The sequence below is a fragment of the Gastrolobium bilobum genome, unplaced genomic scaffold, assembly GCF_033153095.1.
Source record: "Gastrolobium bilobum isolate Gb01-03AN ecotype WA unplaced genomic scaffold, APGP_CSIRO_Gbil_v1 utg41768, whole genome shotgun sequence".
In the NCBI taxonomy this organism is placed as follows: domain Eukaryota; kingdom Viridiplantae; phylum Streptophyta; class Magnoliopsida; order Fabales; family Fabaceae; genus Gastrolobium; species Gastrolobium bilobum.
The window spans coordinates 52684-78521 of NW_026896542.1; the positions used below are offsets into that span (position 1 = coordinate 52684).

The window sequence follows — 25838 nt, forward strand, 5'->3', positions numbered from 1 at the left end:
GAGGAGCCAAGGCTCCTGAAACGTCGAGTGTAACCGTCTAAGATCAGACCACAACTCCTGCCTTTTCTCATTCCTGCATTTAGTCGTTATCTTTGGCGCCTTCGTTAAATGGATTTAAGTTCTCATTGACGTAACTTTAGGTTTGTCCGAGTATCAATAAAAGAAAAGGAATTACAAGCTTTCAGTTGACCAATTCATTTTAAAAGCATAGTGAGGTGATGTCACTGCCTTGGACATTCCACGCTGCTTAATGTAGGCAATCTACATTGGATCTTTCATTTGATAAATAATTTGGGCTACATGATAAGACTGACCCAATCCAATAGGTGAATTAAGGGTGCACCATGTGATTTAATAGGCTATTTTGATTTCAACTTTGCAGGACGTAAATTGGACAAGAAGAGCACTAGTAGGACTTGCCACTTTCTTGGTTGCTTTTTAGTTTCTTGGCATAGCAAGAAACAAAATAGTGTGACCTTGTCCATGGCCGAAGCTGAATATTTGACAGTCGGTAGTTGTTCTGCTCAAATCATTTAGATGAAACAACAACTCAAGGGCTTTGGGGTTGAACTTGATCACATCCTTATTAGGTGTGATAACACTAGTGCCATAAATCTCTCCAAGAATCTCATAATGCACTTAAGAATCACTTCATAAGAGATCATGTGCAAAATGGTAATTGTATTTTAGAATTTATGGAATCTGCAAAATAATTGGATGACATTTTTACCAAACCTCTCCCAAATGAAGTATTTTATAATTTAAGAAGAGGGATTGGTTTAATTGACCCATCATACTTGTGAATATATGAATAATTTAAAATTTCGACCATATTTTGATTCCAATACTAACTTCAACATTGGAGACTTTCCAATAAGTATTTTGTAGGTACCTCATCTGCTTAGTGTGATGGAAAAGCAAAGGATTTAGGTAACAAGTATATGTGAAGTTCAATGGACAAATTCATGTATCATATATGTGATTGATTAATTGTATAATTGATTGGCCCTTTTTATTCTTTTGCTTATATCCATCATTAATTTTGAAGTTTTGGAGGCGTTTATACATGTTTAAGAAAGTATTTCATATGCTTAAAATGATAACATTTAGTTTGTATGTGATCCAATATCATTATCCATCAAGAACAGGTTATAATCCCTTCATTTTCATCTCTCAGACATGGGGTGAATCGATTACCCCTCTTTGGGAATCGATTCCTACCCTTTGGGAATCGATTCCCACGGGCTGACAACATTTTGAAAAATGCAAGAAACCAAGTTCCTCTTATTCCTCTTTCCCTCATCCCCTCTCCTTCACTAAAACCATCATCCACCACCACTCCTCTAGGGTTCAAAATAGTGACCCCATCCCTTCCTGAACCTCCATCCTTTTTCCTTCCTCCATCCAATATGTTTTATTTTTTCACCCTCATTAAAATTGTTCCCTTCTCTCTTTCACAAAACCCTATTCCTGCAACTCATCCCCATCTTCATCTCCTTTGTGTGCGTCTCCAAGGTCTGTTGGTGCGTCTCTAAGGGTTATGGGACCTCACTTTCATGTTCTATCTGTTCACACTATCTTTGCCTCTCGAAATTTTTTTCTGGATCAGCAACACCTCCAAGGGTTTTCCATGGCAGACACCTCCAACCAGAAGCGAAAGAGGATAAGGTCTGTCCAATTTCAAGGGGTCTCCACACTTCATGGTCGGTATTTTTCTAATGCCTCTCACCATGCTTCTTTCTTGAAGAATTTTGCACAAAGGCATATTATTGAACCCAAATTTTTAGATATTAAATTTCTTGATGATGAATGGTTTGAAATTTGTGAATTATCGGGTCATGCACATATGCTTCATTTGGCTATCATGGATGAACAATATGTAGAAGATATGGTTCGAGTTTTTTATTGCACTATGACTTTTGCAAATAACACTCTGAAAGCTGATGTTAAAGGGAAGTATTTTACTGTTCCACCTAGTCAATGGCCCAGTCTGATTGGTCATGCCTATGAGGGCCGAAAATACACTGATGAATTTCCTGAATATAACAAAAATGATTTTGCTCAGTCAATTGTGGAACCTGGAGTCATTGTCACTAAATCAAAGTTCAGTGTAAGGCTGTTGACTATGGAAAATAGGATTCTCCACTATGTGATTACTCATATACTATCTCCAAGAGCTTCTAATTACTCTGTTATGCATGATTATGATCTCTTTCTTATGTGGGTGATTTGCTTTGAGATTGACTTTAACTGGCCTGCCTACATATGCTCTATGTTGATGAAAGCTAAGAATTATGGTGCTCTTCCTTATGCCACACTAGTTTATCATATAATGCACTTTCAGCAGGTTGATGATGAAGGTGAATTTATGAAATAGTCCACAAGATACTCAGATACAAAATAGTCCTACTGATCAGGGAATCTACCAAGTATGAATTATGCATCATCATGCAACACACAGACATAGGGAACCATCATCCTATGCCACACAAAGCATACATATACATATATCGAAGCATTAAACAACCAATCATTACAATTACATACACCACACAAACCAACACCCTTTCAGGGCTTGGTGGAATAATCAAGAGATAAATCCCAAGGTCCGAAAGCTTACCCGTGAAGCTCTCCACCAACTGCTCTCTTTTGCAACCAAAGGAAATCCACAAAACTAACTTTATCCAAAAGCAACAACCAAACAAGTTTGATTCAATCAACAAATCAACAACTTGTGAATGTGCACACCTAATCAACAAGGTGAATTTGCAATCAATAACACAACACAATCAATTGCACACATATGAATATGAACATATATTCATATAACTCTAAGGCAATCCAACACATCATTCCACAAGGTTGTAAACTTACCTATACTTGAAGTAACTCAAGTTTCAATCCACCTCCATAGATTGGTTTCTCCTCACTTGCTCACTTGATTTAACCTTAAATACAAATGAACACAATCTCCACCAACAAAAGTCCAATGTATCAATTACTTGCAACACAAGTAAGCAAACTTTTATGTCAAAAATTCAAAAATTCTAAAGATTGTCAAAACGACATTTTGAATACATTTTCACTGATTATTTTCAATCCTTATCATTCTTTCCAAGTAAGCATGATTATGATCCCTTTCTTATGTGGGTGATTCGCTTTGAGATTGACTTTAACTGGCCTGCCTACATATGCTCTATGTTGATGAAAGCTAAGAATTATGGTGCTCTTCCTTATGCCACACTAGTTTATCATATAATGCACTTTCAGCAGGTTGATGATGAAGGTGAATTTATGAAATAGTCCACAAGATACTCAGATACAAAATAGTCCTACTGATCAGGGAATCTACCAAGTATGAATTATGCATCATCATGCAACACACAGACATAGGGAACCATCATCCTATGCCACACAAAGCATACATATACATATATCGAAGCATTAAACAACCAATCATTACAATTACATACACCACACAAACCAACACCCTTTCAGGGCTTGGTGGAATAATCAAGAGATAAATCCCAAGGTCCGAAAGCTTACCCGTGAAGCTCTCCACCAACTGCTCTCTTTTGCAACCAAAGGAAATCCACAAAACTAACTTTATCCAAAAGCAACAACCAAACAAGTTTGATTTAATCAACAAATCAACAACTTGTGAATGTGCACACCTAATCAACAAGGTGAATTTGCAATCAATAACACAACACAATCAATTGCACACATATGAATATGAACATATATTCATATAACTCTGAGGCAATCCAACACATCATTCCACAAGGTTGTAAACTTACCTATACTTGAAGTAACTCAAGTTTCAATCCACCTCCATAGATTGGTTTCTCCTCACTTGCTCACTTGATTTAACCTTAAATACAAATGAACACAATCTCCACCAACAAAAGTCCAATGTATCAATTACTTGCAACACAAGTAAGCAAACTTTTATGTCAAAAATTCAAAAATTCTAAAGATTGTCAAAACGACATTTTGAATACATTTTCACTGATTATTTTCAATCCTTATCATTCTTTCCAAGTAAGCATGATTATGATCCCTTTCTTATGTGGGTGATTCGCTTTGAGATTGACTTTAACTGGCCTGCCTACATATGCTCTATGTTGATGAAAGCTAAGAATTATGGTGCTCTTCCTTATGCCACACTAGTTTATCATATAATGCACTTTCAGCAGGTTGATGATGAAGGTGAATTTATGAAATAGTCCACAAGATACTCAGATACAAAATAGTCCTACTGATCAGGGAATCTACCAAGTATGAATTATGCATCATCATGCAACACACAGACATAGGGAACCATCATCCTATGCCACACAAAGCATACATATACATATATCGAAGCATTAAACAACCAATCATTACAATTACATACACCACACAAACCAACACCCTTTCAGGGCTTGGTGGAATAATCAAGAGATAAATCCCAAGGTCCGAAAGCTTACCCGTGAAGCTCTCCACCAACTGCTCTCTTTTGCAACCAAAGGAAATCCACAAAACTAACTTTATCCAAAAGCAACAACCAAACAAGTTTGATTCAATCAACAAATCAACAACTTGTGAATGTGCACACCTAATCAACAAGGTGAATTTGCAATCAATAACACAACACAATCAATTGCACACATATGAATATGACCATATATTCATATAACTCTAAGGCAATCCAACACATCATTCCACAAGGTTGTAAACTTACCTATACTTGAAGTAACTTAAGTTTCAATCCACCTCCATGGATTGGTTTCTCCTCACTTGCTCACTTGATTCAACCCTAAATACAAATGAACACAATCTCCACCAACAAAAGTCCAATGTATCAATTACTTGCAACACAATTAAGCAAACTTTTATGTCAAAAATTCAAAAATTCCAAAGATTTTCAAAATGACATTTTGAATACATTTTCACTGATTATTTTCAATCCTTATCATTCTTTCCAACTACAACCAAGTCCAAAAACCACTTGAACATCACTATTCAAGCAACACTTTCTTTAGGAAAACCCACAAATAAATCATCATGAAACAAGATGAAAATAAAATTTTCTTACCATAAAAGGCTTTACAATGGTCATAGAAATGAATTTCAAGCTTCCAACGGAATAAAACACCACTCCAAGCTTCTCCCTCACCAAATGGCCACCACCTTCAAGATAGAAAATCCCACCACACACTCTTTCAATGAGGTTTCTTTTATGGGTTTTGATCACCAAGTGATTCTAGACATTTTTTATGTTCAAAGTTTCTTGATTTGGTGAATAAATTGGAAGTTGCATTTCCAAGCTTGGCTTCAATGGAGGTTCAGTTTCTAGGAGGAAGAAAAGCCATGAAATTGATGCTGAAAAATGTGTTCTCCAAGTGTGTTAAACACACTTAATTAAGTTAAGCCACCATTTTTGACTTTTTGGTTATTTTAGAAAATATCTAATCTAAAAACTACTTTATTATTCTTCTTGTAACTTCTCTTATAATTCAAGACTTAAACATTTTTCCATAATTCCAATCTTCACTAATATAGTTTAATAACGTCACACTACATTATTTTCAAGCTATGGGAAATTTTTGTATAATTACCATTTTGCCCCTATACTTACTCTTTTTGCATTTTCGCCTAAAATGGCTTTAATTCTTCTAATTAAATTTCACATTTAAATTTATCCTTCTAATCCATGATTAATTCCCTTAATCAAGTCATAATTCCATAATTTAAAAGTTATGGTTATTATAAAGAGAGAGAAAAAAATAACTTTTGAATCCAATAGTGATTAGAGTGGTTGTTCTGTGGTAGTAGAAAAATTGGTAGCATGAATATTCTACCTTATTTAATATTAAAATATGTCCTGACGTGTCAAAATCTAACATTTTTTAGAATTAATGTGTCTCGTGTCATTGTCGTTCAATTTAGGTTCGCACTGGTTGCAATTTAGATTTGATTCTTAGTTTCCCTTTTTTGACTAGCAGGTTGGTAATCTTCTTTAGCGTTATATGAGGGCATACCTTCCCTAATCTAAATTTTCATGTAAAAAAAAATACTATAACATTACTTTGTGGTAAAAATATTCTCAGTTCTCTTATTTGTTTAATCTATAATTCAAGCATGATAATTTTAATTTACTCAAATTTTAAATCTATTTTTTTTAGAGACAAAAGGAATCTAAAAAAAAAGATAGTAGTAACAAATAGGTACAGACCCCAGGCCATCCAACCCCAATGGTATTATGGAACAATCTCCCTAAGCATCCTTGCAGTGGTTCTTCCCACTCCTGTGTTTGCCACTGGAAACCATATGAATATCATGCAAGCCAGTCTGCTACGTTGTTTCCTTCTCGATAGATATGCGTAATGTGAACAATCCAGCTCCTAGAAAGCGTGTCTCTAATGCACCTCACTAGGGGGAAATAAGGGGGAGAATTGCTACATCCATGCTGGATCAGATACAGTGCCATCTATGAGTCTTCTTCCAACCAGATAAGCCTGAAGCCTCTGTTCCAACATAGCTCTAACCCCGATCAAGCAGGCCCAGAGTTCTATGATTAGAGCATTGCCACAATCCAAGTTTCTGTAGAATCCAACAACCCAGGCACCTGAACAGTTCAAATCTTAAATCTATGAAAATCCTTTCAATTATATTATTCTTTTTAATTTTTTATTATTAAATTTTTATTTTATTTTTTTACTATTTATTTTATTAAAATTTCCCATGTTGACATATATCACACTTTCTTAATCCAACAACATTGAAATTTACAAATTTATTTCAATATCATTATGCTATTGTATTTTTGTTTTGTATTTTCAAATCAATTTTTTTTATTTTAATTAGCATTATCCACCATAAGAGAGTTGACAAACAAGACGACAATTTGGGAATATAGCCAAACAAATGGCTTGTTTGTTGGATAGGATAATGGAGATATAATAGGATCAATTATCATATTTTTTTCTTTTTTTTTTTGCATTATTATCATATTTTTTTCTTATCCATTATTTGATGAGCAAATTTGTTGACTTACTTTATCCTACCCACCACAAACTATAAGTTATCATAGTGAGAGACTTGGATTAGCATTCAATATTATAGAATAAGGAATTCTATCTTCAAAAATATCCCTCTACCTCTTTGAAGTTTCCTTGGATATAAGAGTCAGCCCGACCGCCATCCAACACCACCAACTACCAACCATGGTCATCGGCTATTAGCCGACACCACCACCTCTATCAAGTTAGCACCACCACTATTGCCACTAGCAAACACCACCATTGTTGCCACCAGCTAGCCACCAACACCACTGCCGCCACAAGCCAACCTCCTATATCATGGCATTCATGCTTATTTTTTTTCAATAACTTTTATTTAGCACAACATCTCTAACTTTATTTAAATATTATGTACAATGTGCTTCACATAGTTGATAATCATATCATCCACTAAATAAAGTATATTTTCATTATTATATTCTATTTATAATTTATTTTATATTTATAAATAAAATAGGGATAGGATATTGTTACTACCAAATAATGTTACTATTAATGTTACTATCGTATTTTAACCGTTGATTTTCATCAATCAACGATTATCATTTATTGCGAATTAATAATGATTAATAAGTTTGATTTGTGGAAATAATAATTGTTGATTGACAAAAATTAACGGTTAAGATATGATAGTAACAATATCCTATCCCAAATAAATATTTAAATTTATAAATTTTTTATCTATATTTTTATTGTATTTTAAATATTGGCATTTTGATAAAAGAAAATATTTTAAGGTTATGGCAAAAGAAAAAAAAAACATATCACAAAGTGAGTTTTATGGGTTAAGGTCAAATATGACATTTTTGCGAATGCACTGCGAACTCTAACCAGTTTTGATAACTCTATACCCTTTTCTATCACACACACACACACACTCTCTCTTTGTCTTATCACACACTTAGGCCACATTTCTATTTATATATTCAAGCCTCCATGATCTATGGCATTGCATAATTTTTAAGTTTCCTAAATCCCAACAAATTTTTCAAATGTTATAGGATTTTGAAAAAAATTCTGTAAATCCTTTCATATCCTTATTTTTATATTTACTTTCAATTAAGATAAATATAAATAAAATCAATCCTTATCAAGACATGTTAGCAAACTTATAAACTAAAATTAATTTTTTAGTTAATAACCCCAAGGGTAACTTAATTGGCAAAGCTAAATGTCCAATGGTTTGCTTTACTCAAGGTTCAAACCTTGGTCAAAATAAATTATTGGAATTCTTTAGGGTCAGATAGAAACCGCCTTCCCTTGAAGGGAAGGAGTTTGTGTGGGGATACTTATCTACCAAAAAATAAAATAAATTTTTTAAGTTAATAGGCTTGTATCCTAATAATATCAATCTATTCAATTTGAAATTTTAGAGAGAAATGTTGAAATTCAAACAAATGATAACTATATCTTAAATCTTGAAATTAAAAAGAAAAACTCTACCCAAAAATTCCTTTTGGAATTATTTCATTTTGTATATCCATATTCATAACGAACTTCCAAGTTTGTTTTGGATAACTAACACAAGAAAATATCCACAACGAACTTCCAAATTTTTTTTGGATAACTAACACAATCTTTTTTATTTTTGGAAATACAATGAAAACTAAAGCAACATCAAATAAAGCCCTATACTGGGCACAATCTTGGGAGACTAACTCCCCTCAAGTCATTACGAAGCAATTCCAAACAAGCCGTTGGAGGGACATCCAGCACAATCAGTTGTCCATCCTGATGAGGTGCATGAGTAGCAAGCCAATCAGCAACAAAATTGCCTTTTCTATAAGTATGACTAAGCTGAATAATTCAGTCTCTTTGAAGCATGCTACGAGCTCGGATGATTAAAGCAGAAAGAGGATGACTTACGTCACACCCTTTTCTTATAAATTCCAAAGCCACCTTGGAGTCACGCTCCACAAAGACTCTCCTAAATCCCTTATGCCAAGCCAGATCCATACCTGTCAAGAACCGCCAAATTTCCGCTGAAGTAGAAGTACCACTCCCAAGGAATTTTGTAAAACCAGTTAACCAGTTACCAGCAGCATCCCTTATGACTCCACCACATGCAGTCCTTTGCCCACTGTCTATGCTGGAACCATCCACATTAAGTTTAACATAACCCTCAGAGGGAAAATTCCAGTGAATAAGACGTTCCTCTCTTCTAAGCTCCTGATGACCAATCTTAATAAGGGTTTCATTGGCCAATTGAATATTACCACAAGTGTAGGTAATGCGCCTAATGAGACTATACTTCGAGGTGCTAGTTTGATCAAAGATCGCCTTATTTCTTTCCCCCCACAAACACCAAGCTATCACCCCAAAATACAAAGGTCAAGTTCGATCAGTTTGAAACAGACCTTTTTTTGAAAAGCAAACAGGAAACATAAAAACAAAAAAAGAAACTAGGAACACCTCCTAGACCAAACTACTCCTACATAGTCCCTTTCAAGTTTGTCACGACAACCAGAAGGAGGCGAGTCAAACTCTTGTAAAGACCAATCAAAGGAGTAGGCAAAAGAGGCCATCCAATCGGCAACCCCATTCCCTTCCCTATGAATATGGGAAATTCTAACCCTCCAATTCCAATCCAGCATATTCCTTATGCGCAAGACCAAGTTAGAGGCTGGATGATGAGAGCTGCACCCTTCTCTTATGAAAAACTGGGCTACTAAGGAATCACCTTCAAGCCAGACAAAACGGAAACCTTTCCTCCATGCAATCTCAAGCCCAAGGAGACAACCCCAAAGTTCTGCTAACAAAACATTACCACAGCCAAGATTTTTACAAAAGCCAACAAGCCACCTTCCACTAGCATTCCTAAATACACCCCCACAAGCAGAATCTTCTCCATTATTCATACTTGACCCATCCACATTGAGCTTAACCCAAGGGTCCGAAGGAAAAACCCAAGAAACTAATTTCTCTTTATTCGAGTTAGTCTCAAGACCAGCAACCCGAAGCGTGTTTTCTGACCAAGAAAAATCTTCACCATAGACCATAGCAGCTCTAAAAGTGCCATAAGCAGGAACAGAAGATCCCTGAAAAATTTTCTTATTCCTAGCTTGCCAAATGAAACAGGAAATGATACCAAACAGAAGAGGCCATGATGGCAAATTGGACCAATTACGATCCTCAGAGATATTGGACAACACCCATTGCTGAAGATTAAGAGAGAAAAAAATCCTCCCAAGCCTCTCGCTTAACTGCAATCTCCCACACTTTTTTTGCTGCAATACAATCTCTAACCGCATGTAAGGAAGTTTCCGTAAAACAATTGCACAGATGACATATATCTGAACCCGCCATGTGCCGTCTGCAGCGCCTTTCATTTGTCAAAATTTTATCTCCTAACAACAGCCAAAGGAACGTACGAATCCGTTCAGGTCCATGCCACTGCCAAACGCGATTCCAAGGTAAATTGGTAGATTCCTCGTTACCCCTGGATATGGCCATATAAGCGGACTTCAGCGAAAAACTCCCATCAGATGTCCTTGTCCACAAAATTCGGTCATGACCATTAACATCCGAAGGAGGAAGGATGTTATTAATACGAGCATTGACGTGATCGGGAAGACTATGCTGGAAAGCCCCCCACATCCAACTTCCGGAGGATGAGACAAGATCAGAGACCATTAGCTGATGATTTATCTGAGAGGGATCAGAAATAGCAGCATAGGATGAGAGTGCACCACAACCCGGAACCCACGGGTCATCCCAAAATTGAGTAGAATTTCCATTACCTAGCAAAATTCTGGAATGCTGTAATATCACAAGCCAAGACGAAACAATTGCTTTCCAAAGAGAGGAGCTATTCCGAGTAGCAGAAATATTAGGAACCAAATCAGACTGAACTTTATACTTGCTCTTTAAAACTCTAGCCCAAAGCGCGTCTGGATTAGAAAGGATCCCATAACCAATTTTCATAATAAAAGCCCTGTTAACTTCCTTCATTTTCCTCAGACCCAGCCCTCCATGATCTTTATCCATGCACAACTGATCCCACGCAACCAGATGAGGACGAGTAGATGCTCTATTAGAACCCCACAAAACCTCCTAATATGTTTCTCAATATCATTGCAGATTCCGAGAGGAACAACAGAAACTTGCATTGTGTAGGCTAGAATAGCTGAGAGAACAGCTTTCGAAAGTGTAATTCTTCCTGCTAGATTTGTCTGAATCCATAGGTGAAGATCCATGGAGAAAAAGTCAGTACGGTTATCAGAAGGAACCCAATGCTCCCATAATTCCCTGGCACCAGGACAATCTCTAATGGCATGTAAACTATCCTCAAGATTATAATGACATCTCAGACACGCTGCATCTGTAGCCATGTGACAATGCACTCTATGAACATTAGTTAAAAGAGAACCTCTGTAGAGAAGCGATAAGAATTGTCTAATACGTTCAGGACCAGGCCAAGCCCAAATAACCTTCCAAATCCTATCCTGATGATAATGCGAGGTACCCATGAGATAGTTATAAGCTGATTTTACTAAAAAAAACCCCATCTTGGCAACCTGCCCAAATAACACGGTCCGGAGAAGGATCCACTGTAGGAGGGAGCACACTACGAATCTTGTCTAATACTGAAGTAGGAAGAAGGTGCTCGAATAAATGCCAGTCCCAATTACCATAACAAGTTACAAATTGAGACGTAGACCAATGAGTCATAATAGGAGGAATAGGTTGAACGGCCAGAGAAACAAGTTGAGGACATCCTGGCACCCACGAATCCATCCAAAAGGACGTAACAACCCCATCCCTTAAAATGATACGAGAATTCTCTAGAATCTGAGGCCAATACTTAACAATAGCCTTCCATAAACTAGAATCATTTGTTGAAGCCGAGATACTTGGAATGAGCCTCTCCTCCACCTTATACTTGCTACGAAGGACCCGAACCCATAACGAATTACGATCAGTCATGATACGGTGACCTAGCTTCATGATAAAAACCATATTATTCTCTTTAATTTTACGGAAACCAAGTCTCCCTACATTCTTCGGCAAACAGACCGTCTCCCAAGAAACCAAGTGAGCTTTCCTTTGTTCATAAGTTCATTCCCAATCTTGTTTTTATTAAATATGCTCTTCACGTTGAATCAAGAATTCCTTAGTGAAAAGTTAATGGGCAAAACTATATTGGATTATATCAAGCTTTCTATCAAATTGTGATTACTACGAATAACAATAATGTGACAGTGGGAGATTTCAAACCTGAAAGAAAATGTACACCAAATCATGGTGATTTCTTTAAATACACTTGGTGGTTTAAAGATGATTCAATTTTTTTGAGGTTTCAAATCTCCCCTATCAAATTATTGCTTCGGTTTTGAAGAGCACGGTTTGAAAGGTTTGTATTTTGTTTTCTTTTTAATTTTATTTGCTTTATGATAGATGACACCTAGGATTTTATAGTATTTGGTTACATTGATTATATGTTATTTTATAATTTTTTTCATAAAATTGTTGCTTTAATTCGGGTTTTATGGTTTTAATCCATGGTAGAGTTTTGTGTGTATATATATTTTTCTTTATATCAAGGGGATTCATCCTTTATGATTATGTTTCCTTCTGATTTTATTTCAATTTTCATCATTTTAAGTTATATTACAAGAGGATCGTAAAGATCTCGAAAATAATGATATTAACACTAGTTTGGACCTAATTGTGACAATTCAAAGAATGATATATATGCATTTTTTTTTCTTTCAAATTTTACATAATTTAATTATAATTATTCATTTATCTCGATTTGATAGAATCTGTTCTTGAAAATTCTGTGTAAATTTGGTATCTCTGGTCTAAATCCTAGGGTTAACGTGTGCAAAGTCAACCTTGATGGAATTTTCATTTGAGTAAAGAAATTCCATTTAATTTTATTTGAAAAACCCTGCTTTTGCACCTTTTTTTTTGATGATTTTAATTTTTTTTTTTTTATAAAAATAACAGAATCTTCAAATATAATATTAATAAAATGATTTTCACACCCTTTCGTGCCTCCCCGAACGAAAATGCTACACATAACTAATTTTCTTCAAATATATATAAAAATGACATGTGACAATGAAATATACGAGATTTAATGTATTAGATTAATATTATATTTAAAGATTCCAATATTTTAAAAAGGGGAAAATATTTGTATTTTTTTTTTGGTACAAAATATTTGTATTTTAATTGATACAACTTTGTGTCATAAGTGAAATTACTCTGTTAAAATATTTGTATTTTAACTTCTCTTTTCTACAGTAATTAACTTAAAATAATATAAAACTGTTTTTTAAAAATAACAAACATTTCCCCCTTAAGAAAACACATAAAAAATATAGTTTAGCCCCCTTCTTTCTTTACCTGATTTCAAAAATCCATCAAACAAGAGCAAAATTACTCAGTAATAAAATTAAAAAGAAATGGATAATAATTTAATTTAATTACTATTGTTGAGGTCCACATTGTCCCCTGAGAGAGTCGCAGCTAGGGGTGTCAATATGGGTTGACACGACACGAATTCGACACGACACGAATTCGACACGACACGAATACATCAACACGAACACGACACGAATTTTCATTCGTGTCAAAATCTTCAACACTGACACGACACGAATTTTTTGCGGGTTGACACGACACGACACGAATAACACGCAAAATAGGAGACACAATGGTAATTGACAAAAAATATTTAAAGAATAGATCGAAAATAAAGAAAAAATTAAAAAATAATAATAAAAAAATAAAAAAATAATAATTAAAAATAATACGGGTCGACACGAACACGAATTCATAAACACGAACACGACACGAATTTTTTGCGTGTCATTTTTTCCAACACGAACACGACACGAATTTTTTTACGGGTCAACCCAAACACGAATTTTCGTGTCGTGTCGCGGGTCGACCCGCGTGTCAAAACCCATATTGACACCCCAGTCCCAGCTGAGATAAGAACTGGTGCAGCAGTAAATAATGACAAAAAAATAAAAAAATAAAAAAATAGAGAGTGAGTGTGAGAGAAAGAAAGGCACAGTTACAGAGCAGCATGATGCATGAAACCTTTAAAGCCACAGGACATGAAAACATGGATTGGAGGATGAAAAGCCAAGGCAGCATGCACTTTGATGAATGGATGGATCATGGATGGATGTGTGGAGATGCTTTAATATGCTCTTTAGGATTTGACATGTGTCCACTCTCTCACTACACTCACCCAACCCAACCACACTCTTTTTTATTGTCCCTTTTCCTTTTCAAAGCATTTTCCTACCTATAAAATTTTCATTTTTTATTCATTTTTTTTTTAATAAACAATTTTGGGGTCATTTTTTTCTCTCTTTCTTCTACCCTCCCATTCTTCAACTTCCAATTCTCAACACCAACCCACACCACACCCAGGTATGCACACACACACATATATGATATATATAAAAAAGAATATTATCGAAGAAAAGAACATAGCTGAGCTGTTATTGTTTTATGGGTCAAGATTGAGAAAGGAAAAAAAATAAAAAAACACCCTTGTCTTGTTTTTTTGTTGTTAATGATGCTTTGTTCCTTTTTTTCCAATCCATGGGTTTCAGGTGTCAAAGTAAGAAGAAATAGGAGAGAGAAAAGAGAGTGAGAAAGGAAGGGAAGGAACCAGACCCTACATAGTTGACAAAATTAGGTAGTGGCACTTTTTTTTCTTTTTTTTTTTCACTTCCTTCTTATGCCTTCTTTCATTCATTGATTTTGTAGTAATCATTACTAGAGAGAGCGCGCGCCTGTGATGCGTTGCCTCAGATCCAGGCAACTCATGGTGGTATGTGAAAAAAAGTGTGTCATCTTTTTAGGGTTTCCATGTGATTCTTGAGACTTTACCTTTTCTGGGTTTCTTTCTCATGACCTCTTTCTCTTTCTTGTGTTTAGAGATAAGGGGTGTTTTTTTTTTTTTTCAATTTGTCTCCTTTTTAATATTTTTGAGCGCAATCTGATTTTGTGCTGATAAAGTTTGTCTTTTTATTATTTTTAATAATGTTTTTCAGGCTTTTTCCCTCTCACTAGAGTTGACAAAGTTAGATAGAGGAGAGTTCAGAGAAGAAATTGGTAATGTTTGAAAAGGGTGTGGCATAGCTATTGTATGGTTAAAATTTCCAGAATTGGAAGTCTGGATCCGTTGTTGTTGACCAGATCTGACTACCCCATTTCACTTTCACAACTTTTTAGCTAGTTCATGCCTTGCATCGCCTGAATTTGCCTATTCTCTTTCTTATAGGGCTACTTAGGAATGGAAAATGCCACACTTCACATTCCAAGATCCTTTTCAATCAGAAAAGCAGGTGATCAATTAGTTGAAGTATGACAAGTTTTGTGATACCTGAGGGATGGGAGGGTAACTTTTTGTCCTACCTAGATAGGGATTTTCAATGGAGGAGATGTCGTTCGCGGTTGCAGTGCCATTAAGAGTAGGTAATTCAGTCTGTGATAACCCAACCGTAGCTACCCACATGGAGGTATCCAGATTTAAGCTGATGGCAGATGCAGGGTTGTTATCTAATTCTGTCACTGAGATTTCTACTGAGACGGTTGCAGGTTCTGATGATAGTCATAGTGGTGCCAATTTGGAGGATGAAGTTGGTATTACAGAAGTTACACCACCAAAACAGGATATGGAAGGAGAAAGTCCTTTGTCGGATATGATATCCCAAAATAGAAGCACTTTGGTTCCTGGTGATGAAGTTTTAACCCAAGAAATTGATGAGGATGATTCATTGTCATTGGAAGGTGATCAGATTATTGATAGCTCGTGTTCTCATTCAGCAGTCAGTGAGAACAGTAGTGTATATGGAGAGGAGTTCATCAGTTTTGATGCTACTTCAGATGTTGGGACACTGAGTTCCATAGACATAGAGAAGAGCATCTGTGCTGTGAATATTGTTGCCCAGGCTGCTGATTTGGGGGAGTCAAATGTTGACACAGATACTATGAGTGAGCCCCTTGCTGTGGCAGTGAGCCTTGAAGAAGAGACTGGAGTTGGATCTGGCCTAAATCCTTCTACGGCAGTTCTTCAACAGCTGCCTCAGGAAAAAGGGGTGAGTGGAACACTTGCTCGGAGTGTTTTCGAATTGGATTATGCCCCACTTTGGGGATTCATATCTATGTGTGGAAGAAGACCAGAGATGGAAGATGCTGTTGCAACTGTCCCTCGATTTATGAAAATTCCTATTGAAATGCTAATTGGTGATCGGGCAGTTGATGGAATAAAAAAGTGTTTTAGTCAGCAGACAACTCATTTCTTTGGAGTCTATGATGGCCACGGTGGCTCTCAGGTAAAGTTTAATTTGTTCATTCTTAACAAGATTCTTGTGTCCAGTGACTTTAGCCTTCTCTATGTAACCCTTCACGAAGAGCTTGCTTTCCTCATTCAGGTGGCAAAGTATTGTCGTGATCGTATCCATTTGGCCTTGGCTGAGGAAATAGAACTTGTCAAGGAAGGTCTAATTAGTCGAAGTATCAATGATGGTTGTCAAGATCAGTGGAAAAAAGCTTTCACCAATTGTTTCTTAAAGGTTGATGCTGAAGTTGGAGGAAAAATTAATAATGAACCTGTTGCCCCAGAAACTGTAGGCTCCACTGCTGTTGTTGCTGTTATCTGTTCATCTCATATTATAGTTGCAAATTGCGGTGATTCAAGAGCGGTTCTATGTCGCGGCAAAGAACCCATGGCATTATCAGTGGACCATAAAGTAAGTTGCTTCTAGAGTTCTAGCTATAGTTTTGCATCTCCTTTAAAATGTTAAATTTTTAACTGGTGATTTGTGGCTGTGATATTTAGCCAAACCGAGATGATGAATATGCAAGAATTGAGGCAGCTGGAGGAAAGGTGATACAATGGAATGGCCATCGAGTATTTGGTGTTCTTGCAATGTCAAGGTCCATTGGTATGTACTTCTTAATCACAGATTTTACTTTATTTGGGGTGTTTCTCTTGTGTACTATCTTGAGTTTCGTGGAAGTCTTTTAGTGAGGGTCACTGATACAAGGGCTTCCTTTTCTCAATACATTTGTATTTATTATCTTAGTTTACAAATGAAAAAAGTAGATGCTAGTTGCATTCTCTTTGTATTTACTCTAATTTCTAATGGATTTGATTTACTTGAAATGTATAAATGTCCAGTCAAACAATAATACTGAAATGGTGAGTTTCCATTCATTTTTTGACGAGTAAGCTATTTTTAAAACTTGGGTGAGTTGGATGCTGATATTTAGGAGATAGTTACATGCTTATCAAAAAATGAATGGTAGAAAGAGCACTTGCTTTTTCAGTATTATAGCAGGACTATAAATTTTTCCTTATAAATCACTTAAGAATTTGTTTGGATGAGGGGTAGTGAAGTGGATGAAAGGGGAAGGATTGAAAGAGAATAATTCCCCTATTTGGGAGATTAAATTGAAAAATTTATCACTTTTGTTCCCCTCTGAATTGGAATAATGAGAGGGAATATCTTTGCTTTTATTTTAAAATATGTCATTTATGATTTTACCTCATAAATTGGGCTACTTAGAAGTTCAGAAGGATTATATTGAAATTCTATACTTATAATGGATTATCTTTCCCTTTATTCCTTCATTAATCATCCAAGCACGGGGAAGAAAATTTTCCCCATTCCATCCCGTTCTCTCCAAAACATGTAAATATACCCTACATAGCCCTTTGCAGCCAGTCTGCAATACTTATGGAAGATGTACCCTGTGGAACATAAACTATAAATGTTGGAGCTATTAGCGCATCTATGTTATTTTTTGGTTTTCAGAATAAATACTGTTTTTGTTAGGTTTTGTTGGGGTACAATGAATAATTTGCACTTAATGTCCAATTGACCTAATTGCTTATATATTAGTATAGTTGCAATAACAAAGCAAGTCTATGTATGGCAAGACATTATGATTATTTTGCTTGTTAAATATTTCAGTATAGGCAATTTGGTTTTGATATTTCTCAAACCAAAGTCTGCTAGAGGAAATTTTGAAGTAGTAGCCCTAGTACCTCCTTTCATCCTCTTCTTTTCATTGTGCACCTTTCGGTGTTAAACTGGGACTTCATTATAAGTAAAAAACTTGTTCTCTATTTCTAATAAAAATAATATAGAACATCTGATTGGCTTACAGTAGCTATCTTATTGTTCTTTCTAATGACTGTTTATTATTATTTATTTTATTTTGAACATTTCTGATTATGGAAACTTTACATGATGTTGAGGGCCTTATGGACATTTGATTTCTGTTCGTGTCCTTGTCTTTTTCTTTGTGCTAGTGATTTCAGCACCTATTGCTTGTAATTTGTAACAGTAGGGCACTATCGAAATTTGGAAATCTTTACCGGACCAAAACTCTAAATCCTCGTGTTTAATTCTTTGATTTGAATGGATAATGCACAAAATTGGCATCTTTTTGTTTGTTCTGCAATGTTATTTTTTCGCATGCAAAATGATGATTATCAGCTTGCGTGTCTGTCCAACTGGGAAACCTGCAATAATTATGCAGTTGTCTATTCAGCTGAAATGTTTCTGCTTACCCTTGTTGTGACTTTTCAGGTGATAGATATTTGAAGCCATGGATTATTCCAGAACCAGAAGTTACGTTTCTTGCTCGTGCGAAAGATGATGAATGTCTCATTCTGGCCAGTGATGGTCTGTGGGATGTAATGACGAACGAAGAGGTGTGTGACCTAGCTCGGAGACGAATACTTCTCTGGCACAAGAAAAATGGCATGGAACTACCCTCAGAAAGAGGAGAGGGTATTGATCCTGCTTCACAAGCAGCAGCAGAGTTCCTAGCAAACCGTGCTCTCCAGAAAGGAAGCAAAGATAACATCACTGTTATTGTGGTTGATTTGAAACCTCAAAGAAAATTTAAGACCAAGACATGATGATGAATTCAACTGCACTTTGTTGTTTGAAGATGATTGAACGATAGAAAGCTTAATATAATCCAATATAGTTTTGCCCCATTAATTTTTCACCAGGGCATATATTGAATAGCACTCTGTACTATAATACATCCACGTTCACTAGAACTCTCCACTAATTAAGAGTCTCTTTGTTTACTGTGCTGCCATTGGAGCTATGTAAATCTTAGCTGCTTTGTTGTAGGGATAGGAGACTAGTTCCATGCCTTTGACATCTGTCAGCATATTGTATTCATTATTATTATGCCTCCGAGTACAAAAAAGCTCTGTGAGGTATTTTACTTCATCTTCATATTTTAGCTTGCGTGTTTATAAAGAAGCAGTAGCTAATTGTTAAGAGTGGCTTTCAAGTTGTGATCCACTGTCACAGGTTTTTTTGTTACTTAAGACCTCCTAATTATGTAGCAAGATGGAGCTTAGTCAAGAAATATGTGTCGGTGGTGGATTAATATCAATGGCCATGATCCAAGTCCAGTGGTTATACTGCAGCAATGATGGTGGGGGACAATGATAGGCAAGGGTGCATAAGAAGATTCGTAGTTTCTTTATTCTTTTTTTGTGGATTTTGAATGGTGAACCTGTGCATGTCGTAGTTTTCCACTTAATTCTGAAGGTATCTAGTTGTAAATAGGAAATTGGCTTATCATTTATTGGCACATCTTGATCCTTTTTTCTTAAAATGTTTAGTTCCTTGTTGCTTGAGATATTTTCCTTTTCACCAAATTTTGATGAAGCTGTTTCACTTGGTCAGGTATGCAAATATTCAATGAGGTTGCAATGCATTAATTTTCTAACGTGAACCAATTCGAGGTAGATATTTTTCGTCTGATTAAAATTGAACCAAGGTGTTAGCCACCTTTCGATCTGATTAGTTTGGTATGAGATAAAAACTAGAGTGAAAAATTCAGGATCAGTTTTCAATTTAAATTTATTAAAAAAATTGATGTATAAATTTTTCAGTAGCACAATTGGACATGTTTTTTCATAAACAACTTTTACACGTCACTTCACCAATGGTTCAGGTGATAATTTGGCTTTCTACCAAAAGTTTAAATTTTTTTGTAACTTTTCCAAGACAAATTTACTTAAATGCCACGTCAAAAAATAATTTTATCAAACTGCCACGAGGGCAAGTTCGCCCAGAGCAGTAGCGAATTTGGTATGCTGATGTGTCAGCTTTCTGGTGGTGTCAGAGTGCTTCTGACACAGGCGACCTCTGCTGCATGCAAACCACGTGGCCTGGCAAGTGAGGCATTAATTTCAATTGAGGTCGCCTGTGTCATAAGCGAACTCTGACACCACCAGGAAGCTGACACATCAACATATCAAGTTCGCTACTGCTCTGGGCGAACTTGCCCTCGTGGCAGTTTGGTAAAATTGTTTTTTGGCGTGACATTTAGGTAAATTTGTCTTCTAAGAGTGGCACAAAGGGCACTGTTCCAAATTTTTTATACTTATCAAGCTACTGTTGAGTGTTGCCTTTCTATAAACCTTAAAAAAAGAGATATATATTGCATTTGAAATGATAAAAATATTGAATAGATTTAATCATATTTAATTCAATTTGAAGCTTTTATTAAAAAGTTAAGATTTTAATCTATTTCCAAATAAAATTTTCTTGGAAAATCTTATATCATTTAATTAATCATATCATATATAACAATTTTCATAAATTCTTTGTGCTTTGTTTTGGCAAGAATCATTTGGAGATATTTTATTCATTACATCTTGCACCTTAATTTAGCCGAGGGTTAAAGTAGACAAGATGATCGCTTGGTCATGCCCTCCAACTGATTGGGTCAAGCTTAATGTAAATGGAGCTCAAGCTGGAAACAGACTTAAGTCTGGATGTGGAGGTGTTATTCGAGACCTATCAGGAGCTTGGGTTACTGACTTTTGTAAAAATTGAGGTCCGAGTACTATCTTGCATGTAGAATTATGGGCTTGTTTGGAAGGATTGAATCTTGCTTGGGACAAGGGATCTAGAAGAGTGTGGTTGGAGGATGATTCCCTCTCAGCCCAACAACTTATATAGAATGGGTGTCAGAATGATCATCCTGCTGCTATTTTGGTGTAGCGAATTAAGAGCATGTTACAAAGATGTTGGCAGGTCCATATTTCCCATATTCATTGCGAAGGAAATGGAGTGGCTGACTTTCTAGCCTCGTACTCTTACAATTTTTCCTGGGCAATTCAAGTCTTCAATGAACCTCCTCCAGGATGTCTAGAGAGTCTGTATAATGACACCATTGGTGTCCACTGGTCTAGGCTATGTGCTTAGTTTTCTTTTGTTTTTGTTTTTAATTTCCTATTTTGTCCCAAAAAAAATTTAGCCATCCGTTATGCTCGACTTTTGATATAAAAATATTGGCATCTTTTTCACTAATTTTTATTATCATTGTTAAATTTAGGGGTATATTAGTATTTTCAGACGTCCAATATGTACATCTGTTTACCTTAGATTAGTACACCTATTTATTAACCAAGTGTTTTGTTGTAAGTGGTTGACTAATTTGTTACTAAGTCATAGCTGAGAACTCTATTAATATAGTTACTGTTATAAGTTATAAGTACGATTCATTGAATATAAAAGATATTTCAGAAATACTTTCTATCTCTCATTTTCTTCTCTCTCTTACTTTACTTTTCTTTCATTTTCCTTCGTCTTCTTGATGGTATACCCTTCTGAAGGGCCTGATACAAATCACTAACCAACAATGGCTTCCACATCACGATCACAAACCACTTCGACCGAATCATCACAAGCAAACAAAGGATCTGCGTCAATGACCAAGAAACATAGTCCTTTGCTATTCAATCACCAAATCTCTGTCAAGTTAATAGAAAGAAACTATCTTTTGTGGAATCAGATTGTGGATCCAGTTATAACCTCACATTAGTTGCATCCATTTTTGGTGAACCCAAAGATACCGCTTTTGTTTGAACCTGAGCAAAATCATCTGGACTAGATCTTAAATCCAGAGTACACAGAGTGGCTTCGTTAAACCCAAAGATACTTGCTATGTTAAATCACAGGCCTCTCATAAAGTTCTTTTGGAAGGGATACTGGACTATGATGGTTTGTACAAGTTTAGTGCAATTGAGTTGTCTATCAGTCAAGGCAGCATAGTTTTAGTTCTACATCTTGCAATTATGTTTGTAGTTCCTCTTATGTTTCTTTACCTACTAGTCAACTTGATACTGATGTAATTGTGCCTCCAATAACACAAAGCAACCTTATGCTTTCTAACTACATGTATTCACTATGGCAATGTAGTTTACGTGACGCTTTGTTCATGACCGATATGTTATTATCAATATCATGTATGATATTAAGTGCAGTTACAATCACATTGGTTGAATTAAAATACGGCTAAATTTTTTCTTTTTAAACATTGAACATTTTCTGTTTAAAATACTTTTCGTATTTAAATCAAATCGAAATTATAATTATAACTGAAACGTAATGCGAAATAATAAAACATTGCTTCAATACATCATAGACTACTTATAGGATACTACCATGAAGTTCTTATAAACAATATGGTGAAAAATTCTTTGTTTTCATTTCTGACACGGAACAACCTTTGCGTTTTCTAAAACTGGGACTAATTCACTTAATCATTAATTCCAATCTTTTAATATATTAAGCTAGGCATCTTGGGCTTTCCAATGGCATATTATAAACCTCTATTGGAACTATATAGCTCAAGATATGTCCGTTGCAAGCTAACCGCCTCAAACTAGACATCCGAAAAATGAGCAACGACTTGTCTAATGCCTCCTATTAGGGCAGACAAAATGGGCTCGGCTCGGCGGGATGACCTGCCCTGCTTTCCAAACGAGGCTGGGTGGGTTAGTGTAAAATAGGTTCTGATTAGTGGGCCAACCCACCCCGCCCGCCAAAAGTGGTGGGCGGGCTAGCTCATTTTTTGACGGGTTATCGGCGGGGCAGGACACCCGCTTTGCCACCTCTACCTCCTATGTCCTTTCTTAAATTTTAATCTCAAGACATGGTTTAAATCATCTAATGTGATTTCCAACTTAACCAAATGTCATTTAAAAATGTCTCACAACATTATTTTACAGTTTCGAGTATATTTTGCTTAATTACCGTTTTACCCCAAAACTCTTACTTATTGCACTTTTTGCCCAAATGTGACTTTAATTCATTTAATTAGACATTTAACCTAATTAATTGTCATTATGGATGAATAAAAATTTAATCACATGCAATGTCCATAATTTACAGGTTAGGGTTATTATATTTACGCCCTCACCTTTTTAGAATTTTGACCGCAAAATTAGGAACATACATGTCCCTGAACTCAGGATACTGCCGGAGAAGCTCATCTTCCCGCTCCTTAGTGGACTCTTCAGGCTTTCTGCCTTCCTAATGAACCTTTACCATCAGAATCGATTTATTCCTCATCCGTTTCACATCTCTGTCAAGAATTTTCAATGGCCCCACAAGAATCTTCAGATTCTCCCGTATTAGAATATCATCGGGCTGCACAACATGTGATTCATCTCGAATATACTTTCGAAGCTGAGAAATGTGGAACACATCATTCAGATTCGCCAATTGCGGAGGTAAAGCAAGTTGATAGGAAACCGGTCCTGCCCTGTGGATTATCTTGTAGGGTCCTATGAATCTAAGAATTAGTTTCCTTACCCCAAGAGCTTGCCGCACACCAGTCACAGGCGACCGTCTCACAAAAACATGTCACCCTTCACTAAACTCAAGAGGTCGATGCATGTGATCGTAATAGCTTTCAAAATATCCTCCAACATCTGAAGGGTCCTCTCAATCTGACCATTCGTCTGCGAATGATAGGCACTACTCAGTCTCAATTGACTGTCGAAAGCCACTTGCAATGCTCCCCAGAAGCGAGAAGTGAACTTTGAATTTCGATTACTAACAATGCTCCTAAGAATCCCATGAAACCTCATAATCTCCTTCACATAGAGCCGAGCTAACTTGTCAGCAAAGAAGTCTACTCTCATTGGCATAAAAGGGCGAACTTTGTCAACTTGTTCACAATCACACATATGGAATCATAACCAGTCTGAATCAATGGCAAACCCCACTACGAAAACCATAGAGATACTCTCCCATTTTCATTCCTGAATATCAAGAGATTGGAGCATACCAGAAGACTTTTGATGTTCAATCATTACCTTTCGACAAATAAGACACCGGGAAACAAATTTGGCAATATCTTTCTTCATACCAGGCCACCAGAAATTTCTCTTCAGGTTCTGGTACATCTTTGTAGCATCTGGATGTATAGTGAACTAGCCCTTGTGAACCTCAGCCATCACTTCCTCTACTAGCAAGCCCTTAGGCGCGACAATTATATTCTGATTACAACAATAAACCTTGCTACAAGGTCTAAACTCTCAGGCTACCCTTCAAAAACTGGAGAAATTTACTTCTTGTTCCTTCTATAACAAAAAATTTGGTTAGTGTCAATCAGTTTGCAAAAGACAATGACATTTACTTTGAATTTCATCCACTTACTTGCTATGTTAAATCACAGGCCTCTTATGAAATTATTTTGGAAGGGATACTGGGATATAATGGTTTGTACAAGTTTAGTGCAATTGAGTTGTCTACTGCACTAAGTCAGTCAAGGCAGCGTAGTTTTAGTTCTGTATCTTGCAATTCTGTTTGTAGTTCCTTTTACGTTTCTTTACCTACTAGTCAACTTGCTACTGATGTAATTATGCCTCCAATAATGCAAAGCAACCCTTTGCTTTTTAACTACATGTATTCACTATGGTCTATGGCAATGTAGGTTAGGTCATTTACATTGTGATGCTCTCAAAATTGTTCTTAACTCTTGTCATATTCCTATTCCTAATAAATAAATCTCAGTTTCTATTATGCCTATTTTTTGGAAAAGGCTCATCGTTTACCATCTTATACATCAACAACTAAGTATGATAAATCTTTTGATCTTTTTTATAGGGATATATCGGAACCAAACCCTGTTAAATCCACTGTGGGATACACATATTATATCTCGTTTGTTGATGTTAATACAAGATTTACATGGCTTTATCCCCTAAAGATAAAATCAAAAGGGAGGTTATACTTACTATTTTTTTACTACTTCTTACTATTAATCTTATTATCGTTGGATCAAAATCAAATCAAAGGCTCACACTTGATATTACTTTGTAACTGTTGATTTAATTTTGATCCAACGATAACAAAGTTAGTAGTAAGAAAAAATGATAGTAAGTATAACTTATCCTAAGATCTAAAGCCATTACTATCTTTAAAGAGTTTCATGCCCTTATTTCTAATCAATTTCAAACCACTATTAAAGCTCTCCAAACAAACTGGGGTGGTGAATACAAACTTTCACATAACTCCTAAAACAGTTGGAAATTGTTCAAACTAGCCTGTCCTCAGACTCGTCACCAAAATGATGTGGTTGAAAGGAAACATCACTATATTGTTGAAATTGCTCTTATTCTCCTTGCCTATGCATCTCTACCCCTTAAATTTTGAGACCATGCCTTTATTTCAATTGTACACCTCATTAATTGCCTTCTTATAGTAGCACGAAACTTCATGGTTCCTTACATAAGCTAATACAAAATTGTTCCTGATTACAAGTTTCTTAAAGTGTTTGGATGTGCTTGCTTCCCATTTCTTCAGCCATATAATAGACACAAGATGGAATTCATATGTAGTGAATGTCTATTCCTTGGTTATTCCCCCAATCACAAAGGACACAAGTGTCTTAACTCAGAAAGACGACTTCTTATCTTTTCAATGAAAACAAGTTTCTATATCCATATTGGTTCAA

The 25838-nt window shown here is 35.9% G+C and overlaps 1 protein-coding gene across 7 annotated transcripts; it reads left to right on the top strand.

The window, feature by feature from the left end:
- The first annotated feature begins 14341 nt into the window (after positions 1-14341).
- Positions 14342-19696, top strand: LOC133300362 (protein phosphatase 2C 50-like). 7 transcript variants are annotated; one of them, XM_061499886.1, is made up of 8 exons: positions 14342-14462; positions 14648-14733; positions 14805-14868; positions 15092-15385; positions 15464-16375; positions 16475-16792; positions 16882-16987; positions 18641-19696. In XM_061499886.1, exons 4-8 carry the CDS (start codon positions 15341-15343, stop codon positions 18973-18975), a joined length of 1716 nt encoding a protein of 571 aa, XP_061355870.1. In that variant the 5' UTR covers positions 14342-14462; positions 14648-14733; positions 14805-14868; positions 15092-15340; the 3' UTR covers positions 18976-19696. The 7 variants fall into 7 exon arrangements, with proteins under 7 accessions (XP_061355870.1, XP_061355867.1, XP_061355872.1 ...); XM_061499888.1 differs by lacking the exon at positions 14342-14462 and having other exon boundaries at positions 14498-14733; positions 15092-15152; positions 15322-15385; positions 15460-16375; XM_061499884.1 differs by lacking the exon at positions 14342-14462 and having other exon boundaries at positions 14498-14733; positions 15092-15152; positions 15322-15385.
- Positions 19697-25838: the final 6142 nt, after the last annotated feature.